Here is a 25,287-nt window from a genome sequence, read left to right as displayed (position 1 = left end):
AGACAGTGTAGGCTCCCTTTCGCAGACTCAATTCCAGGTCTAGGGATTTAAAAAAAAATGACTAGGAGTTTCTGAGATTGCGCGTGTGTACACTTAGAATATTGGTAAAAATCTTCCTCAGGTACGATGGGGGGGGGGGGGGGGGGAGTTTAATTGGCTTTATACAAAATTATGGCTAACTGTTTTGTTATTTTGCTTTCTAACCTTCCCCAGTCAAGATCATCCAACAAATCACTTGAACAGATCTCAAAATTAGATCAGTGACATTTCTGACAGCCCTATTTTGCCCCATTTAATTTTCAGTCGACTCTTCTGTGTTAACAATTTATTATGAATTTATTTTAACGCAGATAACGATGAATGCCAAAATGGAACACACAACTGTAGCATGAACGCGCAATGCATCAACACGTTTGGCTCATTTAACTGTTCTTGTCTTCAAGGGTATTTAGGAGATGGTGGGCAGTGTTCCGGTATGTAGAAGGGACATTGATGATTTGTAGTTAGCCACTACTACCTCTCTAGCACCTCAATTTTATTTCACCCTTTGTAACACTACCACTATTGTTTTCTAGGGCTATGGCTAGGGGTTTTGTTGTAACTGTCTGTTATTATTTCAAAACCAATCACATGTATCGTTCATAGAGGTAGTGGGCGACCAATGTTTTGGCTCGTTTTATTTGCTTGACTTCACTTTGTTGGTTTTGTTTGACATTTTTGTTTGTTTGGGGAAAGCAACTTCCCATACATTTGCTTATATGAAATCTGAGCGATGCTCTCACAACTTGCACAACAATCATCCAGGCGGTAGTCAGCGGATGTCTCTAAGCGAATGAGCAGCTCCTTTCTTTGTGTACTTGCCAAAACAATAATTTCAAGTTAAATTTCAAGCAAAACCGTACTTAAAATTCCGTTTAGCCTACTATTCACTTCCGTTAGCCTACTATCCAATCTGGTTAGCCTACTACACGCTCCGGTTAGCGTACTATTCACTTCGGTTAGCCTACTATGCACTCCGGTGTTACGGTTAGCTTTAAATAATTGTAATATGTTTTGCTTTGTCAATAAAATCCTGACTCGAAAATCCTAACTCGAAAATCCAACTCGAAAATCCAACGCAAAATCCTTACTCGAAAATCCAACTCGAAAATCCAACTCGAAATCCAACTCGAAAACCTAACTCGAAATCCTACTCGAAAATCCAACTCGAAAATCCAACTCGAAAATCCAACTCGAAATCCAACTCGAAATCCTACTCGAAATCCTAACTCGGGAGTTAGTCTGTCTCGTTTGTTGACTTGGTCGTTTTTTGTTTTACCTCATTTACAAGTCTAATGTGGGCCAGTTGAAAATCGCGGTACAATCATTTGCATTTTAGCACTAAAAAGTAGCACGTATCACGAAATTCTGCGTTCTTAGAAATACACGACGATGACGAAATTTTCGGATAAACACACTGCTTTTAGATTTTTAGTTAAGAGAATTGAACCCCTTTATAATATGTAAGTCGTGATTGCCATAGCGTCCATTTTGCGGAAAAGGATGGCCTGTTGCATCATCGTCCAAAAACCGCTGACTTCATCGTGAATTGAGCGCGTTGCAAGTTGTGAGAGCATCACTACTCGGTCCAGACCTCGTTTCTACCCCCCCCCCCCCCCCCCCCCCCCCCCCCTGTCCAGAACATGTCCTAAATACGTAGCGGTCAGAATGAGATAATTTAATTTAAATTATTATGCGTTTTTATAAGTTTCTGAATTTGTCTTTCGCTCAGTTGAGGTTAAAAAATTATGTCCGCCTCTAATTATTAATATGTTTCGTATTTTTAGTCAACTCTTAATATGAAGTTTAGTTTTTGAGTTATATCTAAGTAACATGGCTATCAACTGATCTTTGATCCTTTGATATTGCTGATGTAGGATTTTGTGGGTAATACAGACCAAAACACTGTTGTTTACCATGAAATAAACCCGCCAATCACGGCACGCTATATCCGTTTCCGGCCAGTAACTTGGTATGCTCACATAGCAATGAGAGTGGAGCTGTATGGCTGTATTAAAGGTAATGTAGAAGATCTCGCCTCTTATTGGAAATTATGCAAGAACATTACTTGTTAGTTTGCAACATAGAAAAATCATATGATTTTAAACACTTCTTATCCATTTCTAATTATTATTATTCTCGTGGATGGATATAGGGTATTAAATGCCTGGCGCCAAATCCAAAAACATGACCATGAATGGCCTGAACACTCGACGGAGGACGTTTCTAGTTTATTTAAGTTCGATTGTTCTCCTCGTCACTGTAAATCCTTGAGCCTTGCAGCCAGTCATTAACGGTATAAGTGGTCAATACGATTTATCAATTTCATTCGACTCTTCGGTGTCAGTAAGCAAATAATTGTTTACTGGTTAAATTTCAGATGAGGATGAATGCGACAATGGAAGACACAATTGCAGCGTGAATGCGCAGTGCTATAACACGTTTGGCTCATTTAACTGTACTTGTCTTCAAGGATATTCAGGAGATGGTGTGCATTGTCCCGGTACGCAGGAGCCACATTTATAATTTGCCTCATTTTGATAAGGTTAACTTCACTTCGTTTGTTAAAATTGGTATTTTTGGCTGTTCGTTTGTTTGTTTGCCATTTTTGCCAAGTGCCAGTAAAAGTATAGGGGCATTGGTATTTCACTTAAAATTTGGCCCTATTCTTCAATTATTTACAGACATCTGAAATAGTCTATAAATTTAAAGGCCAGCAAAACAAAGACTTCATATCAGATCGATTCGATTGCTGTTTCGTTGCTTATTGGTATTTGACTGGTTCTTTCGCAGATCTTGACGAATGCCAAACTGGCACGCACGACTGTGATTTGAACGCTCAGTGTGGCAACAGTATTGGGTCGTATAACTGTACTTGTTTTCAGGGATATTCGGGAAATGGTCTAGAATGCTACGGTACGTATAGATATAGTTTATCGGTTTGCATAAAATAAACTTTGGGAAAAGGATTTCTGTACTAGCTTTACATAGCTTTTGCGTTACCTCGCAAGATAAGATATATTCCAATTCCTTGAATGACTCCAAATAACTTCCTACTTCTTTTCACTTTGACATCTGATCCATACAATTCAAAGCTTTAAAAGATAGCCGAAAATGTCAAATAACAACAACAATAACAACAACAACAAAATTGCAGGCTTTAAACTATATTGTCGTTACGTCAGTAACCGTGCTACGCCATCGGGTCTGTTAGTTAGTCCGTCAGTTTTTTTCATGGGTGTTACTGCTGACCGTTACGTTGTCATAACGTTTCTTTAGTGGAAAAAGAAGAAGGGCTGATCCCGAAACATATGGAGCATTTCTTTTTTTTTGAAAGGCACTTAATACTCATTTAGAAAAACTTAGTTTTTAACTTTTGTTCTCTTACAAGTGCCACGCAGTACACGTATTTTTTTCCCTTTTATCACGTTATCAGAACTTTTACGACATTGCAGGCTCGTTTTCCCGTGTCCATTACTCTGCACGCATGTTTGACCAAACAAAGAAAATGGCGTCTGTTGTAGACCCTTCAAAGCAATGTTTTTGTTTTCTCCGTTAACGATTTAAAAGGCATCTTTCTCAAGACACAGCACGAAACTTAACCCAAACTACGAACTTATATCATTGTCGTTCTTATTTACTACAGACAGTAACCACATGTCCTCTTAGCGTGGAATGACTTGATAAATAAAACAATAGAACCATTTAATAGCACTGTGCCCTTTTCACAGATGTCGACGAATGTCAAAATGGAGAACGTAACTGTGACGTGAATGCCCGCTGTAACAACACGCTTGGATCATTTAACTGTACTTGTCTGCAAGGATATGAAGGAGATGGCGTTTTCTGTTCTGGTAAGACTGCATTCTTGTTTATTTTATTTTCTTTGTTTGACTTTTGTCCTCTTTAGAAAAAAAAAAAACTGAACCAGGTATTACTTAATAAATTAAATAATAGTACCATTTAATGCTGCTGCTTTTTTAAAAATAATGACAATGTGCTTTTTTCCCAGATGTGGACGAATGTCAAAGTGAAGAATACGACTGTGGTGTGAATGCTCAGTGTAATAACACGTTTGGATCATTTAACTGTACTTGTCTACAAGGATATGTAGGAGATGGCATGAACTGTTCAGGTAAGGCTGCATCTATTTTTGCTTTGTTTGTTTGTTTCTTTTTCGCTTTCGTTTTGACTTGTTTTGTTCTAACTTGTTTCACAGTTGTACGTAGCCTGCGTAGCTGGCGGTATTGTTGGGTCCGCCAGCTACGCAGGCTAAGTTGTACGTGCCGTTCACAACAGAATGTGAACCAGATATTACTTAATGATTCAAAAAGTAGTTAATGGCTGGCACCGTTTTCTTTTCGCAGACGTGGACGAATGTCAAAATGGAGAACACAACTGTGACGTGAATGCTCAGTGTAACAACACGCTTGGCTCATTTACCTGTTCTTGTCTGAAAGGATTTTTTGAGGATGGCGTGAACTGTTCAGGTTTGACTGCTTTCTTTTTTATTGTTATTGTTTGTTTGCCGCTTGTCTTTTTGAAAACAACAAGTGAACCAGGTATTACTTTATGAATCAAATAATATTTAATATTTAAAAATATTTTATATTTAATAATATTTGATGAACTGTTCAGGTTTGACTGCTTTCTTTTTTTATTATTATTGTTTGTTTGACGCTTGCCTTTTTACGACAAAAATGAACCAGGTATTACTTTATGAAACACATAATATTAAATGTCTTTTCCTTGTTGTATTTATGGTACGCTGGGCTTTTTGCAGATGTCGATGAATGTAAAAATGGAGAACATAACTGTCACGTGAATGCTCAGTGTAACAACATGTTTGGCTCATTCAATTGCACCTGTCTGCAAGGATATGTAGGGGATGGCGTGAACTGTTCAGGTAAGGCTGCATCTTTTTTTGGCTTTGTTTGTTTGTTTGCTTTATATTTTTTGCTTCTGTTTTGTCTTGTTTTATTCTAACTTGCTTGACGATTGTACGTACCGTTCACAACAGAATGTGAACCAGACATTACTAATTGAATAAAAGGAGTTAATGGCTGCTCCTTTTTAAAATGGCACCGTTTTCTTTTCGCAGATGTCGACGAATGTCAAAATGGAGAACACAACTGTGACGAGAATGCTCAGTGTAACAACACGTTTGGCTCATTTAACTGTACTTGTCTGGAAGGATATGAAGGAGATGGCGTGAACTGTTTTGGTAAGGCTACATTCTTCTTTACTATAGTTTTTTTTTTACGCTTGTCCTGTTTACAAAAAAAGGGCACGAGGTATTACTTTATGAATAAGGTAATATTTAATATTTGTTGCTTGACATCTTAATGGTACACTGGCCTTTTGGCAGATACTGATGAATGTCAAAATGGAAAACATAACTGTGACGTGAATGCTCAGTGTAACAACACGTTTGGCTCATTTAACTGTACTTGTCTGCACGGATATGAAGGAGATGGCGTTAACTGTTCTGGTAATGCTGCATTCGTTGTTTGTTGATATTTAATGAGTAGTTCTTTCTTAATGATCATCATGATTTTCACTGATTTGGACGAATGTGAAAATGAAGAACATGACTGTGACTTGAATGCTCAGTGTAACAACACGTTTGGCTCATATAATTGTACTGGACTTAACGGATATGTAGGAGATGGCTTAAACTGTTCTGGTAATGATGTATTCGTTTCTTATTAGCTTTGTTTCTTGGTAAATGGCAGCCTTGTCTTTTTGCAGATCTGGACGAGTGTCAAAATGGAGAACATAACTGTGGCGTGAACGCTCAGTGTAACAACATGTTTGGATCATTCAGCTGTTCTTGTCTGTCAGGATTTGAAGGAGATGGCGTAAACTGTTCAGGTAAGGCTGCATCTATTTTTGCTTTGTTTGTTTGTTTGTTTGTTTGTTTTTCGCTTTCGTTTTGTCTACTACCTAGACTTAGTTAAAATCTAATGGTTCTTTTTTATGTTGTCGGCAAATTCCTTGCGTATACTGTAAGAAAATACTAATTAAAAGAGAAGGAAGAGGGGAAAGTCATCTGTTTGTGTTAAATTCCATAACAACAAATTAAATTGTGTTGCATTCAAGGTGTGCTAAGAAAATTAAATGTTTGAAGCCGTAGGTGGAGTTATCTAAAAAATCGACGTAGCCTGCATATAGAGGCAGGATTTTGCTCGCAAGTGCTTTGTTTATAGTTTAAAAACTCATTAATAATTCATAAAGAAAATACAAAAGAAATTAATGTTTAATGAGTGTCTTTATATCTGATAAAGACACGGCTAAACTTTACGTCCAATTTTCTAGGCAAAAATAGCCCCAAATCTAAATATTAGTGCAAGAATGAGTTGATCTACATCAGAAGATTTTTAAGCCGTTTAATAAATTCGTAGTTCGTGTTTTGTCAAGTCTAAAACACTCGGCTGCGCCTCGTGTTTTAAACTTGATAAAACACTGCTGCTCATTTATTAAACATTACGAAAACGAGCCTCGAACGAGAGCGGCAAAGCCGCGGGAACAGTGCGGAATAGTGGGGATATGGGGATTCCCTGTAAAAATGTACCTAGACTTTTAAAAACTTGTTAAAATTGAACTAAACTAGAAGCAGTGATAGAATAAACTAGAATGAAACTCAACCGACAGACATCGATGAATGTGCGACCACAACCCACAACTGTCATGGAGTGGCTAACTGTTACAACAATGAAGGTTCCTTCACCTGCAAGTGTCAAGAAGATTATACCGGTGATGGACTACATTGTGAGCCCATGGGTGAGTGTTTACTTTTCCATTTAGTTACAAACATATTTACTGAATCAACCTGTGAGTCAATCGATAAGTTGATCAATCATCAATTGCTCAATCTCTCTATCGTTTAATCGACCAATCACAGTGAGTCACTCACTTAATAGAGACAAAACATTAATTAAAGGAGCAGTTTGAGTTTATCAGACCATATCCTACAACTACGAGAAGTTCATTTCCTATTTCAACATAACCTTTACAAGTTTACCGAGCAGCATGTCGAAGCATGAGAAGTTATTTCTTGGTGCGAATAGCATAAGACGTTGTTCTTATTTCGTTCCATTCCAGACACATTATTTACTATGACCGCACGCGCGTTATTATATTCCTGAACTTCCTTATTTAATTATTTACAGGAGACTTCCCAGTGACAATCGGAGACATGTCTAAGGACAGGTATCATGCCACTCCTGTTGAGCGGTCTACCAAACGTCTCCACAGAGCGAACATTGAAGGTTTACCCGAAGGTGTTATCGTTTTGGAGAGTGTCTTGGAATGGCGTCTGGTAAGCAAAATGGAACTGTTGTCCTCAGCAGAGGGAACCTTGGTAAGTGAAGGAACAGAAGAGTGGACTATAAACAGGAGATCCATACCTGTCGGTATCTATCAAGTCAAATTTATGGCTTTATTTACAATCTACGATTCTGCGTTTCCACGTTATCTTCATGCCTTTGACTATGATTTCATCGAAATCACCGCAGCTCCTATAAGAGTTATTATCGACGGCGGAGGAAAAGTTCGTTGGGGATCCAATGAAAATGTAACTGTGAATGGTTCGCTAAGTTATGACAGAAATATTGGCCCAGGAGACCCCACTGGGCTCAATTTTACATGGTCTTGTCGTGATTCAGCGGCAAACGCTTCTATGATAATGGAGTCTGTTGAATGCATTCATTCCCTTGTCGAGGAAGCAAATGTAACCTCCTCTGTTAATATCAGAACTAGCCAACTAGAAGCTGGAAAGACTTATGTTCTAAGATTGACAGTGACAAAAGATGAGAGAAGCTCCTTCGCTGAGATGTCTTTCGAGCTAGTAGACGGAAAGATACCTCATGTTTTTCTCAGGTACATAAAGATAGAGAAAATGACAATATTTAGTTTTACAGGAGTTATTTTTTTTTTCAATTTATGAGGTGGCTTGGGGTGAGACTGGGTGATTGTCCTGTTGGGATGGTTTATGTCATGGGTTATGCTATTTGTGTATTTCGATCCTCGGTATCACTTTTTTGCACACAATTTGCTTGCAAACAAAATAATTTTACGTGCACTTTATTACGTCAAAACTGTTTTATTTAAGACGTAAATTTTCACGTAGTTATTTAACTGAAAAACAGAAACAAATTTTATTTTCAAAATGTCACGAAGTGGCACGTTCTTATTTTGTTTAAAGGGCTTATTTTGTTGCTAGCTTTAACGTAACGTGATACTTTTGTATACTTTTAGCTTTTTGCCAAACACTGTAACATGATCCTATTGTTTTTCTCACATTGTTTTTCTTGAAAATAAACGTAACACAATACTTTTGTTTTTCTCGAAAAAGCCATGACTCAAATTTTAATAGTCATTAAACGAAAAGTTATAAACGAAGTAATAAAAAAAATTAAATCAAAAACCATCTTATCTGAAAAAAGGGTCTTTAAAGCGCAGTACACCTGGAATATTTGTTTTCTCACATAATTTTTTCAACAAAAGATTTTGTTTCTTTTGAAAGATCTCAAAACGTAAATTTTCATTCAACGAACAAGAACTGATTGAGTTATCAAATTGTCACAGAATGGCATGCTCTTATTCTGTTTTTGCTATCATTAAATGTTTGAACGAAATGTTTTAAAAGTATAAACACAAACGCCACTTCTGAATTGGTGATTTGAGCAAGACGCTTTAGAGACGAATTAAATTAATTTCAGTTTGCAGTTGGCGCCACGGAGTCACTAGTCTCCGGTAATATTTAGTAATCTAAAGGAGATTCCTTTCCATTTCTTCGACTCTTTGTAAATATACCCACAGTATTAATAACATAATGACAACATTATTCTTAAATTCTGCTTTCTGCAAATGCTTTATGTATTTTTTACAACAGACAGGAAGGCTAGCCTTTCCAAAATGACGAATAACAATTTTGTGTTAGGCCTTTTGCTGACGGTGTGTGTGTTGTAAGCAGGCGAGCGTTCCAAAAAAAAATAATCCAGGATTAATTCACAACACACCAATTCCACCTCCTACAAATCTAGAATCGTCGAACAAAATCGCTCACTACAACTGTGCCAAATTACTTTTCCTTTAAAAACTACAATTTGATTGATTCTGATAGTACCCTCAACCTGATTGGTGTGACAAACACACATACTTCACTGACCGATTGACTGACTACACGGTCACGGCTAAGAGGTTATTTTTGACATAAAAAATAAGTTAAAAACTAACATGCATGCACTTAATAATTTGGATACTTTGGATGTCTCTTTGGGAGTAAACAAGTATTAATTTGTTATTTTCCCTCATTTAGATGCTTTGTAGATTGTGGACCAACCATTTCTCCTTCGAACAAATTCCGAGTGGCATCAAGATGTGTGAGCTCTTTATGCAGTGGAGCAGTTTTCGAATGGCGCTTAAAAAAATGGAATGACACAACCAAGTTATGGCAGAATTTGCCTATTTTACCAAACATGACTTCAACTGGAGTAAATGCAGCCAATATAGTCTTCAATAAAAACGCATTGCCATCTGATTCTAAATTCAGTTTAATGCTCTCTGCAAAACCTCAAATAGGAAAAAATAATTTTGCCGTGCTTGACTTTTATACGGAAGGAGAACCGCACGGTGGATACTGCGAACAGTCGGACACTGAAGGCATATCACTTGAAACGGAATTAAGTTTTGAATGCTTTGAATGGCAAGATGAAAATACGCCAATAACTTACGAATTTCGCCTTGGAGATGAGCCAATATCTTATGGCATTTCTTCCAAGTCAGTACCAACAGTTTTACCGGCAGGATCCCAAGATGACGATTACAAGTTACAAATTAACATTATTATTAAGAACGCTGTCTCTGTGGCGGTTGTAGAGACATTGCTTGTTAAGGTAATCAATTTCTTTGTGTCATCATTTGCAGTTCTTACAAACCATCCTGCTTCATGGAAATGCTGGCGGTGCAACCATGTAGCTTGAAATACGTCGACACGATACAATAGACCAGGAACTAAGGCTGAAAACCCAAAAAGAATACAAAAGAGTTGATCCCCCTTTTTTTCTTCCCTCGCGCGAACTTACAGGAAGGACCGCCAATCGAATTTCTTTGGGAACGGCAGCGCTTAGGTCGTACCCAGAACGAACGTCTCGTTTTTTATTCTAAGTTTTGGCTTTCAAAGAAAGTGTGTCAATATCTTATATAAGCAAAAACCAAATATGGAAAGCGAGACAGTCTTGGATGGGATTAGCGCTGGCAAAGGTGTGGATGTGGTCTTTTCTGTGAGTTTACGTTATGAAAAGACATAGAAAAACAGAAAAAAAAACACGTCCAAAGATTCACATCCTTTTAGCTTAAATCGTTCCATCTTATCTTCTTCAGGTCAAGCCATCCCCCAAGTTTGATTCTTGTATTTCATCGGCGGAAGTAATATTGAACGAGTTACAAGCCCTTGTGCTTGGAAATGACAGTAAGCTGGACGTATTTCTAAGAAAAGGTGAAATTAACAAAGCTGCGCAGCTGGCCATATCTGTCCTTAAGGCTGTCAACTATGAAAAATCGGACTGTGGACAAGCTCTGAATCAAGATGTAAAAACATTGGTATGTACACACGAAGCTAAGTGAAATCATTATTTAAAGTGCCCATGAAGTGAAAAATGTTTTTGTTTAGATATAAAATTTACCTCTTGAAATACACGATTCCAAAGTTTAAAATGCGTAGGGGTAAAACTATCGATTTTACAAGCGCTCAAAGTTGTGCCATTTTCCCCTCCTCTCACACTTGAGTGTCTCACGTTTGTTTGTGCAGTCAAGTACGCAGTCAGAGTTTACTGAGTTTCTTGAAACCAAGGCGTGGTAGGTAACAGGTGCATTTGCGTGCATAGCTTCCAACCAAAAAAAACATTCTTAAGAAGAAGAAAGAGCAACAACAGCACATATTTTCGCTTTCTTGGTCGCTGATGTTCCTGTATTGTTGTTTTATCCAAACTATTGTTCATACAGCTAAATTTTGTAATGTTTTTTTTTTTTTCTTGGGTCAGATTTCAAGAAAGTTAGTAGCAGAATTTGCAGACACAGCGCCCGAGAGTATTCAGATGTCGCGCGTGATTATGACGGTGTTAAACTTGGCCATTGAAGATCAACAAGGTCAATCCTGTGAGGGTAGTCAAAACACTGAGCTTAACAAGCTCTTTCAGGTACGGCCGTACTTAATACCCGATCTAGCTCTCCTTGGTCACTTGTTGCTTAAGTGGCAGGCCGTCCAACAGGAGCGCTACTTCATTTGCTTGTTTTTCAATTATTGACACCGGTCGATTAATATCTTTCTCATAACGTATTTACTAGGGTTTAGCAATGAAACTTATTGATGACGCAACGAACAAACTGGTATCTGCTCTTGAGGACATAGAGGAGCCTTCTTCTGCCGAGTTAGAGGAAGCAGCTGCTAGTATTACAAGATGTATCAAAAATGTTCTTTGGTCTGCTTCATGCACGATCCAAGACAATGGAACACTAGAAGAGATAGGGGAATCTTCAAAGGTAAATAACGATATTAACTCAAATAGTTGCTACACTTAAACGCAACTGTAGCTTAGCTTATATTATCTAAAAACGTATGTTCTCGTCAATTGGCATTATTCTTCACGAAGCTGTTAAATAAAAACTTGGCCAAATCCCTTTTTAATAATAATAAAAAAAAAACTCTGTAAGGAGGAAAAATTAAACTCATGAAGGCTTGTTTTGTTGCGAAGGTATTTGTCCATTTTCCCCATAGATAGGGACATAAATATCTTATGCTATGTTTACCATAGTTGACAGCGTTAAAAGTAGGTATAGGGAAATCACTACTATATATGCAAATTATAATTCTTAAATTGCTTGTAAAATATGTCACAAATGTGTTTAGGTGCCAATAAATTTTAAACCTTGTACATTAATATCAGTATGTCTTGTAGGCGTCTATTTACTAAACTAGGCAGCTTTGGCTTACTTGATAATTCATCGTGAGCTGCCGACTTGCTATTTTATAGTGCACATTGCACCCTTTCTAGTTTTCTAGTATCAGATGCTTTACAGACATGCCACACTGTATGACAATACGTGAGATTAGGTAGAATTGCTGCTTTGTGTAGTTGGGGCTTGGCTTCTGTAGGGATCATCTTTTCTAAGGCGTACTAAGACACCAATTTTTCTTACTTGCCTGTTAACAAATATCACTTACATGTTTACTGAATTCAAGCTTATCATCCACTGTAACCCCGAGCAATTTGAGGTCTGGGGTAGACTTGATGGTATATCCATCAATGTTTACATTTATGAGCTTGTCGCTGTTGTTCCCTCTATTTATCGACATTGCATTGTTCTTGTCATAGTTTCCCTTCAAGAACTTGTCCTCATACCATCTAGATATTGTTGTCCCTCATTATTAAGTGATTGTTCGCCATATTCTACTGAATTTCCTGCTACGGTATAGCTGATGATCATCCGCGTACATCGAGAGCCTTAGGGTTAGTCACTTTGTAAGTCATATCATTTTGGAAGATGTTCCATAATAGCGGACCAAATGATGACCCCTGGGGGGAACCTCTAACAGCCTCCTTCCAACCACTCACAACTGAATCCAGTTTCACTCTGTTCTGAACGTTCTTAGTATAGCTGCGATAGAACACCAAAGAAAACCAAAGACAGGTATATATAATTCTGCCCAAACTATTACGAGCCACCTTAAGATGAGGTTTGGAAATGGAAGAAGGGCTAATGATCCCATCCATATAGCAAACGATTTTTTTTTAATTTTACTACAAAATGAGCCACACTTAAGTACTTACTCATTAACCTGTTACTGCCGCGTCATAATATTTACTTTCTTCACCTCAATGGAATTCATTTTATTATTTTAATGTGGCATATATTCCGTTAATTGCAGGAGGTATCAAAAAAGGCTTTGAAAAAACTGAACACTATGACTGGAGCATTTTTCTCCCGCTTGGTCGCGTCCGAAGTTCTTGTCATTAATATTCCAGACTTGAAATTAGTTCTAAAGAAGGTTACCACTAATGATCTAAAGGGACTCGTTATTGAAGGACCATCTGCAAAGGTCAAGCTGCCAGAAAACTTTGTAAGTTTTGAAGAAGAGAACATTAACATTAAGGTAAGGGACATATTACAGAACTTGTTTTTTTTATCTCACTTTTTATTTCACTAATGTGAATTGATACGGTGATTTCATTGACTTACGTTTAATAGTTAGCCTAATCCAAGCAGCCAATGCGGCTGCTTGTGACCCTTTGAATTTTTTTTTTCATTCATTGCAATCCAATGTCATATGCATAATTTCTGTAAGAAATTGGAATGTATATGGATTTCTCGGCGATATATCATTATTTTTTGCCGTCATTTTTTTTTTATTTGTTTGCTGATCTTGAGTCCAGCGAGATAACCAATAGGCCACTGCGTCTACCTCAGACTGCAGTATAAATGTTATTAATATTGTCACGATTATGAAATATCATCATTAAAACTCTCGAAAGTTATTACCTTCATGATTATTTTTCTCTATTTTTGCAGATGATGGCTTTTGAGTTCAATCCTTTTACCTGGGACAAAACCAGTAAAATGGTCAAATCAAGTGTAATTAGTCTCGAACTTCAGAGCAGCAATGCGGAAACGATTAGCGTATCACACCTCGCTAGCGACATTGAGATGATCATCCCGATGCATGGGCTACCGATGGATACGAACAACATGGCGGAATACGGCTTCTTAAGGCCAAACATAATATCCACCCATAGTTATTACGCGGAACTAGCAGGAATTCCTGCTTTTCTTAAACTGGGAGCACAAGATAAAGACATCGCAATTGAAATCTTTATAAAGATTGGATCAAGACCAACTATTCAAGAATTTGATTACAACTTTGTCGTTCAATTTAAGTCAACATGTGAAAGGCAAACAGACTTTGAGCGGAACGAGACATCCTGCCCTCTCGAAGAGACTTCCGTCACACTTGTGCCGTCTGAGCCAAGTCTTCTTTATGTCGGTCTCTTGTTCCTCGGAGCTAAAAATGCCAGTGAACATTCCAGAAAAAGACGATCGTGTTTTGGTCGCGGTCGTGAAAGACGGTCATGCGTTGGTGTTAAGGATCCTCCACCTAAAGGAGTTTATAAAACGATTGTTCCACAATATGACCCAATAACAGATGTCAACTACACGTTCACTATTAGCCAATCTAGTTGTTTGTATTGGTCTGAAGATGAAGAGAAGTGGTCCTCATATGGTTGCAAGGTAATTAATACGAACAATTTTAAGTTCCTTGATCGCATCATATCACCTTTATTTCACCTCGGTTTTACAAGAGTTGCTGTATAGCTAATTTATCCGAGAAAGAAGAAACGAAGATAAAAAAATAAAGTTACATTATATGGCAATTAAACATGGATAAAGCCCACGTCTTGAACATCATTCTCTTTCTACAAATGCAAAACTTTACACAGAAGTTTTAAAACCAAAAGGAGAACATGTTCTCAGGGTACTGTAAATATTTTTATTATTATTATTATATTTTTTTAACACATGCGTTTTGCATTTTTCTTCTATCGCAGGTTGACCCGAGTTCAAACGCCAGCCACCTTAAATGTCTTTGTAATCACTTGACGTTTTTCGGTGGAAACTTCATCCAAGCACCAAATGCCATTGACTTTGACAAAGTTCTTGTAGAGTTTACACGGATCGATGAGTCTGGCCATATTTCAGTTCTGGTGACAGTTTCAATTGTTTTTCTTCTGTATTTTGTTGTGCTCTTCTTCGCAAGGAGGGCTGACAAGAGAGATGAAAACAAGGTAACTTCGGATGTAAAAGTAACAACATTTTTTCAACTAATCTTGTTTAGATCAAAGATAAACGTATTTTGCACTCTCCAGCGTGCTTTTATAACGTCTTGCTAAAACTGCTCCCGTTATCCATGAATCTTGTTTAGATCAAAGATAAACGTATTTTGCACTATCCAGCGTGCTTTTATAACGTCTTGCTAAAACTGCTCCCGTTATCCATGAGTCTCCGTGTAGCGATTATCCAAAATGCGCCAGTTAGTTTCTAAGGAACTGACTGATCGCAGACATTCTTATTCTTAGGCCATTTTAACTTCAATAAAAATAAAAAAAAACACTGCCGTGACAAATATGACAAGACAACGCATGTCTGAAAAAAAAACTTTGATTTTAAGACTGACTTATCGTTTCGTATGTTAAAACATACATCTTCAGAAGTATCTTCATCTTCTTGCTAACGGTCACTTCTGAAGATGTATGTTGTAACATACGAAACGTTAACCCTATTCAGACCGGGCTTTTTTTTGACCTTCTCAGACCGGGGGGGGGGGCTTCGGAAGCCCCCCCCCCCCCCTATGTAACTTCCAGAATATTTAAGCAATCACCATGAAACTTATAGGATGTATTGTATGTCCAAAACTCTTTCTTTTGGTATACGTCACGTGGGATGGTGACGTCACATCACGTGACAATTACATCATGATGTCAAAACAGCCGCCATCTTGGATTCGCCATCTTGGATTTCAAAATTTTCCAAAATGCCAGAAAACCACCCAAAATCACTGCAAATTACTCAAAATAAATAAAAATGTGCTTTAAATCCGTAAAAATGTAAAAATAATTTCATTTAAGTTGATTTTTATTAACAGAAACACGCAAAATTACAAATTTGGGAAAACATGCCTGTCAAAATGCCGTTGCCATGGTGATGTCAAGTTCCTGACACATCAGCCAACCCTACCAAATTGCTGCCAGATAAATTTTAGGAAAACTCAGAAAGTTTGGCAGTGTTTGGTTAAATCTTAAAAAAGTTATAAAAGTTCAAAGTCAGCGAGGGCCTCAAAAGCCCCCCCCCCCCCCCCCCGGTCTGAATAGGGTTAAGTTGACTTGTCATGTTTGTCACTGCAGTTTTTTTTAATCTTTTTATTTTTAACTAACTGCATGTTAGTATCTCGCTTCTGTTTCTATCTACATATGAATGTGTTGATTTTATTGAAACCCAAAAAATATGTAAACGGCGACTGAGCCACCGGTGCTTAAATTTCATAGTTTCTTTCCTCTGTTTTCTTCTATATTAGTTGTTGCCTTAGTACTTATAATTAATTTCGCTCATTACGTTAAAGAAGACGGATTCAATACACTCGGGTATGCGTATTTGCTAATCTTTAGACTGTGGTATCCTTAAGTCCAGAAGAGGTCAGCTGTTTTGTCCGACCCGGAAATCATCAGGAGTGTGTAACAAATAAGTACATAACGACAGAACCCTTTTTTTTTCTTATCCGACCTCGGTGAGACAACGTGTTCTACACATGCTAAATCTCTTGGTTAGATTGGTTAGATTGACAAACAAAAACAACTCAAAATGCGCCGTCCAGGCATAAGAAAACCATGGTACAGACGTATTTAGCTATGCGTGTCATGATAAGCACCCTAATCTAAACAAAAGGTTTAGCGTGTTAGAATCACCGATACAAAAGCTAGTGTGTCCGTCTTTGTTGTACGAATTAAATATGCGCATAAAGCGTGTCTTAGGAACACTCTAATCCTGCGATGTTAGCGTGTTGTGAGCCTGCTATCTCCTTTGTCCCTGTTTTCCCGTGGAGGGTCACAAATATATAGAATCGTATTTCACTAACATTGTACTTATGTGCCTTGGGTATAATCCAGGATTAAGTGCTCTCTTGATTTTATTATAGATTTGCCCTCCACGACATGTAACAATCGCTGAAGAAGGAACCTATTTTTATGACTTGGTTATTAGCACTGGTGTTTGGAAAAATTCGGGAACAACAGCCAACGTTACAATCAGCATTTATGGTAAAACAAATGAGCACAACTTAATTTCACTGCGAGGCAAAGGCGAGTCCAGAGAAACATTTTCTCGAGGAGGAATCGATGGATTTGTCCTGATTACAGACGAATCGATTGGATCGTTAACGGAAATAGCTTTAGAACACGACAACTCAGGAGAGGATCCCTCGTCGTTCATCGAGACTGTAACAATAAGAAACAGGCAAACGGAAGAACAGTGGGTGTTCCCCATAAATCGGTGGCTTGCGTTGGACAAAGATGACGGGGAAATAGAAGTTACGGCGGAAAACCGAAGGCACATTTCCTTCTCAGAGAAGGTTCGTTTATATTTTGGAAGGAAACTTGTAGACAGTCACTTGTGGCTCTCTGTCATTGGTAAAGCATGCTGCAGTACTTTCACACGTGCACAGAGAGCCTCGTGCTGTCTGTCACTTCTATTCAGCGCCATGATTGCTAGTGCTATGTTCTATAACTTTGGTGGAGAGTCGCATGAAGCTATACAGGTTGGACCATTCAAGTTTTCTTGGAAACAGATTGTTATCGGAGTTCAAAGTGGTATAATAGTCGCACCTGTAAACCTCCTGATAGTGTTCATGTTTAAGTACAGTAGACCAAGACGAAAAACGGACCACAAACAAAAAGAATCTCATCAAGACCATTATCTCGTGGATAAGATAAGGGGCCAAGGTTGCATGTTGCCTCACTTCTGTGTATACGTTGGCTACTTTCTCTGCTTCGTCACAACTCTAACGGCAGCAGTTTTCACTTTACTTTACGGCTTTACGTGGGGTAAAGAAACATCTGAGCAATGGCTTGCCTCCTTTGTGATTTCATTTAGCCAGGATATTCTCGTTCTTCAACCAACTAAGGCTATGCTGGCTGTCATTCTTATTGCATTGCTCTTAAGCAGAAACAAAGACCATCGTGAAGGATGCGAGGAATACGAAAATGTTCCATGTAAGATCGACATCGATCTTCTTAATGATGATCCAAAGCGTCGTTTAAAACGATATAAGTTGGAGGCTATGCGTGAGCGAACCAAAAAAGAGGCACAATTGACAGGCATGGTGAAGAAAATTGTTCTCCAATTAGTATTTTGGTTTTTCCTTGCTGTCGTTTGTTATGGTAATAAGAATGAAAATCGTTTTCTGATGACAACAGCGATGAGAAATCCAATAAAGAATTTTACTAAGGTAACTATACATACATTTTAAACATGTTATGGAAATTGCGGTTGTACGATTTTACTCAAGAGAAAGCGATATGGGAGAAATGCAACGTCTACATTCGGGAAAGAAAATACTAACGTAGTCACTTTAAATTTATCCGCATTTCAAATATGAATGCTTTCATGTACTTAACGTCGAAAATAATACTGTAATGTCGTACAACGCAATATCCATGAAGCACGCTTTATTTATGGGTTAGAGACTGTTGTGAGTGTTTTGTTGACAAATACACGCACGCGCTGGCCGCACAATGAACGAGAAATTTTCAATACTGCGCGAGGCGTAGCCGAGTGCAGTATTGAAAATTTTGAGTTCATTGTGAGGCCAGCAAGTGCGTGTATTTGTCAACAAAACACGAACAGACAGACTGTAACCCTTTTAATATACAATCTGAGTACACTGCAAGCCATCATCGACTCATTGAACTTCAAACAATAATGTTTAAAATAAAAAAGTGTAGTAGTACATAATTACACGGAATTAGATTAAAAATATAAAAATCACGAATAAGCCATACAGAAATAAAGCTTACAATGGTTCATAAAATCGTTCATCAGCTGTGGTCGTTCATAAATATAGTCAGCGAGAAGCTTGTTCAAAGCAAGTCGATGGCTTTCACAATCAAGCAAAAAGCAAGTCAATCGCACACAACAATGTATTTACTGGGCTGCAGTTTACCTTTGAACATGAAAACGCTTCAAGTTGTTATCCTCTTCGATTTTTTTGGTATTGGATCGTTGATTATTTGAGGAATATATTTTTTCTTCCACTTCTGCAAGCCTTGAAGCTGAAGACACTTTCAATAATGCACGATTTTTGTGCATTATTGTCCATACTGCACTATCGAAGTTTGCTGACGACAGGTAAAGCAAAATCACGTGATCTATTTCAACCAATTGCGCGCGTGGATTTTGGACAGTGAACGAAGATTGTATATTAATATTAGATACTGCATCTTTATGTCTCACTTGTTTTGCACACTTTTTTATTACGAACAAAAAGCAAATAACTGCCTTGTATAAATCTGGCAAAGAGCAAAAAAGTAATCTGGGGTTTCATTTTTTAATTCCTTTAACTTTAAGTTCTCAAACTCAAAGTTGGAATATTCAAGTACCTAACATCAAACTTCTATCTCAAAGAAAAAGGCAACGAGGCTCAGCAACTAAGTCAGGTTGCAAGTTCAACTTGTTATTACACTTCAGAGACTTTTGCTTTACGTCTCCTAGTCTTGTAATCTTTGTACGATGGATGTGGCATGAATTCTGAAAGCCATTAATAGAGTTAGTTGGGAGGTATAAGGAGGTGAGGATGTTGGGAATTGAAGGAGAAGATAATATGGCTTTAAGATGTGTGTGTGTGTGTGTGTGGGGGGGGGGGGGATTATGCCTAAAAGGCGGAAAAAACTCATGTCTGGATATCTTTTGAGCTAGTCCCCCATTTTACACTTTTACATTTTATTTCACGTTCATGCCTAGGTAAATCATTAGATAAAAATACAACTTTCCTGTTTACAGTGTGAAGTTTAATCCTGCAAAAATATGCCATACAAGATCGGCAAACAATGTTATTGAGCTCCCACGGATTAGGCAAAAAATGTGTGAGTCTTTCCCTAATGACCGTTTAAACTTGGGCGCGCAAGTGAATCGGCGCGACACACCTTAATAAGACTACCATAATTCTAATCGACGTTGTAGGCAACAAGTTATTTATCTGTTATCTGAATGCTAAGTTAACTTGCTAAAAGCACGCATAGAAGAGATGGACTTAATTATTTTGTAAACTGCAAGCTGAGGGGTACGATGCTACTTAATTTTTTGCTGGTACACTAAACAATAGAAAGGTCTGCCTTGTGATTCTTGTTTCAGGTCACTGACTCTCACAGACTATGGGAATGGTTAAAGCAAGAGTTTCTGCCAAGCATTTACAACCAAGCGTGGTACAATGGGCTTGAAGAGAAGAAAGATTTGTATATCGGGAACAAGAAGTCCATATTAATTGGCATGCCGTGGATGCGACAACTGAGAGTAAAAAATAATAAGACATGAGTATTTTATAAGTTATGTTAACTCCTCTATTCAATAATCACTTACAGCAACTACATTTTTTTCTTGAAAAAGTTTTTACCTCCATTTGGGACCTTACTTTATATAAATCATCAATGAAGTTGTTAGAAAAAAGTTGATTTTTCACTTAACCGATTATTAAAAAAAATCCAGTGATTTTATCAAAATTCGAAGCAAACACACCTAGCCGGCACGAAGCGCAACAAAACCTGTGTGACCGAGCCACGATGGGTTTGTTTGTTTGTTCGTTTGTTGGTTTGATTGCTTCCCGATTGATAAAGTAGCGTGATATTTTTAAACCAATTACTAATCGCAGTAAAATAAAAGCAAATTTGAGCCAATGTGAATAACTTGCACGCTCAAGTAAAAAACTGCTCTTTTAACAGCTTGACAGTTTTGCGAGCACTTTTCCAGTCAATACGTCAAGAAAATGCATGTGTATGTGTTATCCTGTCTATTTTTTTTATTCATTATCTTAATCTTTCTGTTCTTTCAAAGGCTCTTGTGCAACAAATCAACATATCATTCCGTTCTGCTACTACGACTACTCCCGTGAAGGAGAAGACACCGCGACGCTGAGTCTACCAGGATGGAAGCCCCTTCCCCACAATACTTCCCGGTCTGAAGCTTTGACAATTTGTCCGAAGCCTTGGCGTTACCAAACAGCTGAAGAACTGAACATCGGTCCGATAAAGGCGCCATACAACACATATGGAGGGGGTGGTTATCCTGCATTGCTTGTGTATAACGAAGACACTGCATATGTCGTCCTCAACGAGACTCTTGGTCAAGGATGGGTCGATCGCCAGACCAGAGCGGTGATTTTAGAGTTTGCAGTGTTCAACGTGAATACAAACTTGATCAGCATCGCCGTCTACTTCTACGAAAAGCTTGCAACTGGTGCTGCATTCACTACAAGAAGAATCGAAACACTTGAGTTATACAGTACAGAGTCAGGGGCTGTCATGTTCTATCTCATTTGTCAGTTTCTGTTCTTGGTCATGGTGCTCTACCACTTCATTATATTGCTGATACACCTTTACAGACAGCGCCTTGGATTTTTCAAGTCTGTATGGAATATGATTGACTTCGTAATGATTATCTCTTCCATTTCGTCAGTAGCATTGTACATGATAAGATCAAAGAATGTCTTAAACAGCATTCAAGGCATCCAGAAGAATCCTTTTGACATTGTGCATTTTCACACAGCCCTAGATTGGGCCAACCTTGAAAATGCCTCAATAGCTGTTGCCATTTTTATGGCGACACTTAAGCTTTTAAATCTCATTCGTTTCAATCCTCATGTGATTTACTTATTTTTATCTTTTCGTCAGTCCGTTGAATACCAACTTTCCTACGTGGGTTTCTTCCTAATCATATTTCATGCCTTTGTCATATCGGGAATGCAGTTTTTTGGTAGAACAGTATATTCGTACTCCAGTTACATGCAAGCAGTCATCTCACAATTTGAATTCCTATTAGGAAAGGCCGTTCCTATTGATGAGCTTCGCAATGAGAATCCTTTCCTTGGGCCAACTTTTGCGTTTTTGTACATGCTGACCACGACAATATTTTTTATGAACATGATAGTTTCTGTATTAAATGAATCGTATGCTGAGGCAAAAGCTCACGCAGAGGAAAGTGCAGCTGAGCTTGAAATGGCGCACTTTGTTGGCGAGCGTCTTGATAACATTTTTGGCCTAAGAAGTAAACCGCAGATTGAAATGAGGTTGTTTTGTGACGACTCAACGTATCTTAACATGTGCATTTCTGACGCAGAACCATTCTGTTTAAATTTCTCGCGCGTTGCTAAGGTGCTAAAAGAGCGCGCGCTGTATTGCGTGTACGGGTTACTCACGCTATCTGTACGCGCCAGATGTGCAAAAAAATTTCCTTTCGAGCACTTCTTCAAACTCGCCAAATAAGATGAAACAATAAGAACTACCGAAAAACTTCCTGACTAATAGTTGACTTCACATCTGAGAATCAGTCAGATTAAATTGAACCAGGAAAAGCAGTTTTTTTACACATGCAAATAATGTCAAAAGCGTACGCGTAAAACTAGCGCGCGCATTGTTTTCTTGTCAGATGAATTACGCATGCGTTAACAAAATGATTTCCGGTTTGCAGAAAAAATCTAAATACTTGGCGGTCTTTCATTTGATTCACTTTTTTTCGACGTTATATTTTTCCGACCTGGGTCGGGAACATAACTAAGTATTCATTTGCTTAAATCATTTTTAATAAAAATTTTATGGACAAATCAATATTTTAAATTTCTCTAAAAAAATTATTTTCCATAATGAAATGAAACCCATACTTACCAAGATACAGAAACAAATAAAGATCATGACACCATGAATGATTTTCTGATAACATGCAAAACATCAAAAATTTTAGATTTTTTCTTTATTGGTCACGTTATCATGGGCGTGGTCCGATGACGTCATATTTACGTTATGGACTGAGTAAAAGATTCAACCATAACTAAACAAGAAAAATTGCTAAAACTATATAACCGTGAATGTCCCTAGCAACGGGTCCAGAATACTTTTCACGATACTAGAAAGTCGAATTAAACGGCAGTTTTCAACGGAATTATTTAATATGTGGTATAACTCCAAATTTTCTCAATTGTCGTTTAAACACACATGTAAATGTTTATCTAAGACATACCTGAGAATTGGCTTGGGTTGTTGAAGGCAGCATATTTACCAATGCATCGTAGTCCCACAAAATGTTGTGATATCGATCAAAATAACCTAACTAAGCTCGAAATTCCTTTTGCATCTTCATCCTTAGCAATTGTCCTTTATCGTGGTTCTTTTCTCTTGACGAAAGTGTGTACAGAACTCCAGAACGATCAATTTGCTTCCTCAAACTGCGTTGGCCGTGCTGGAGAATTCAAATATCAGCTTATTAACTTCTGCAGCGAACGTGTCCCGTGTGTTCAGCACACTGCAAACGGAAGTTAGTTTTGAAATTGCCATTGTCTTTACTATATTGATTCTGCCGTATATTGAATTATTAAATTCTCAACCTCGGATATTGCATTTCTAGCTTTCTAATTGGTTCACTGAATCCGGTTGTCAGCTCGTATACCTATGTTTTACCTTATAATTTATGGGAAATGAGTGCGGCAAGTGCCGCTCAGCGTAACATTTTTCTGCGGGAAGCGACTGTTCCATCAGAAAAATGGTTGAAAACAGCAAATTTAGCGAGCTTTATGAACTAGAAATATTCAGCGGTGCCTACAAAAAACACAGAAATGCCATAGTAAAACTAACTACGCAAAACAAAAGGATTGATGCGAAAAGTTTAATTAACGATACTTGTAAACGCACAACAAGAGCGAGTAAATAAAGTAGAAAAGCAGCAAATAATTTATAAAAAAACGGCAAACTGACACAGTTTAATTCATTGTACGTCATAAAATTAGGCTCAGCACTTCTGTAAAGTTTGTTACCTTTTAATCTTAGTCTTGTCCTTTTATACTTCAATAAACCTGTTCCGCTTTGAGCTCAATTTCGCTTCAATTAATATAGCAGTCTTGATGACAGCCGTGGAGCCGTAAATTACAAGTACAATGTGAACACTTGCTTCGTTCTACTTGCACAAGACGTGTAGTTTCCAGAAAAGCTTTTGCCTCGGATCATCCCGTAAATCTTAACTGCTGTCACAATTTCCAGGATATATAAACTTTAGAGGAGATTATTGGATGAAAATCTTGGGAAGAAAACTCTCTCGCTCGCTTTCCTCGTGTGTTTCATTCAACTCATGATCAAGAATTGAACACCACGCACAAATTTTCCCGCCTCCTCATAATATTACTTCGTTTACATCAAACTGAAATGTCCAGTCGATTTAAACTTAAAGAAGAATTTAATAAAACAATTATTCTATTCGCCCTTGTTGGATACGAGTCGTTATAACCAACTCGGCGCTTCGCGCCTCGTTAGCTATTTACCACCTCGTATCCAACGCGGGCTCATAGAATAATTGTTGAATATCCCTCGACGACCAAATGTTTAGAATTTTCCTTAAAGGATCCAGTAGTTAAAGAACGTCGTTTTTGGTTGAACGTTGTTCGTCATACGAAAAATAAACACCAAGGGCATAGATGGATTATTCGCAAAATCTTAGATTCAGAAGTGAATCTTTTCGATGACGTAATGATCCTAATCACAACAATTCTGATTTAGATTGATTTATTCGAAGTCCAGAGCAATTTTCGAACTGGGCAAGTAGGTCAAATAAAGTGTAAAGAGACTGAACATCTTTTAAAAAAGGTCGTACATCTGCATACTGCGTAAGTTTTAATGTGTTTCTTTCATTGATTTCAATGCCACTTATTTAATAGGAACGCCTATGATTTCTTTTCCAATAATAAACAGAATGCCAGAAAGAGGGTAGCCTTGCCTGACTTCTCTTCCTAAATTGAACTTTCTAGAGGCAAAACCGTTGTTGAGCCGATGCAACTTAAAATGCCGCTGTATATTACATTATTTTTTTCCACTGCTGAAGTTGCAGGCCAAAGTTGAACGTTTCTAGGCATTTTTGAAGGTAGTTCCACTCAATGGAGTCGAATACTTTTTCGAAGCCGAAAAAGAAAAAGATGGATGTCTGGTACCTTTATTTAATCTTTGGTGACTTCTAAGTAATTGTGTGAATCCTCTCGAAATTACCAGCTCCGGTGAGAAGAGACCTAGATAATGTTTTGCCAGTCGATGTGACTGAGTAGATGGCCGCGTGCGATCTCAATGTTTACGATCAATTCTAATGCCTTTGAAACCATTTTTTTTTGGAAATATTTTCGGTCCAAAAGCCTTAGTAGTTAATTTGCAAAATTCCCAATATTTTAAATATCCAGGACTTGTAGTGATATTTTTTTTAATGAAAGAAATTTTCATTCAGCTAATGCCGCCATGTTCACTGGCCTGGGTGGCAAACGTAGCATGGCGTAGTAGCCAAATCGTAAGATGCTCTACCGATCCACCACCTAGCACGGTGAATATTGTGTCATAAACCGCGCTTCTCGACCAATCAGAATTGAGTTCACCTCTGGAAATTATACTAATATACAGTAATATATAG

The 25,287-nt window shown here is 37.8% G+C and overlaps 1 protein-coding gene across 2 annotated transcripts; it reads left to right on the top strand.

The window, feature by feature from the left end:
- The first annotated feature begins 368 nt into the window (after nt 1–368).
- LOC144636237 (polycystin-1-like protein 2) lies at nt 369–25,287 on the top strand. 2 transcript variants are annotated; one of them, XM_078495396.1, is made up of 23 exons: nt 369–473; nt 1,917–2,058; nt 2,420–2,542; nt 2,833–2,955; nt 3,771–3,893; nt 4,052–4,174; nt 4,407–4,529; nt 4,823–4,945; nt 5,141–5,263; nt 5,408–5,530; nt 5,791–5,913; nt 6,694–6,822; nt 7,212–7,920; nt 9,362–9,938; nt 10,426–10,644; nt 11,085–11,240; nt 11,389–11,583; nt 12,971–13,195; nt 13,612–14,328; nt 14,646–14,882; nt 16,787–18,094; nt 19,996–20,160; nt 20,688–25,287. In XM_078495396.1, exons 1-23 carry the CDS (start codon nt 456–458, stop codon nt 22,116–22,118), a joined length of 7,335 nt encoding a protein of 2,444 aa, XP_078351522.1. In that variant the 5' UTR covers nt 369–455; the 3' UTR covers nt 22,119–25,287. The 2 variants fall into 2 exon arrangements, with proteins under 2 accessions (XP_078351522.1, XP_078351521.1); XM_078495395.1 differs by having other exon boundaries at nt 19,996–20,154; nt 20,692–20,908.

This window comes from Oculina patagonica, chromosome 13 (genome assembly GCF_052425735.1).
Source record: "Oculina patagonica isolate OP01 chromosome 13, crgOcupat, whole genome shotgun sequence".
Lineage (NCBI taxonomy): Eukaryota > Metazoa > Cnidaria > Anthozoa > Scleractinia > Oculinidae > Oculina > Oculina patagonica.
The sequence above is the reverse complement of the archived record's forward strand: the minus strand, read 5'-3'. Positions and strand labels throughout refer to the sequence as shown.

Coding starts and splice junctions, on each gene's coding strand:
- LOC144636237 (XM_078495396.1), top strand. Junction 6,823..7,211: donor ACTACATTGTGAGCCCATGG/GTGAGTGTTTAC, acceptor AATTATTTACAG/GAGACTTCCCAGTGACAATC. Junction 20,161..20,687: donor TGCGACAACTGAGAGTAAAA/AATAATAAGACA, acceptor TTCTGTTCTTTC/AAAGGCTCTTGTGCAACAAA.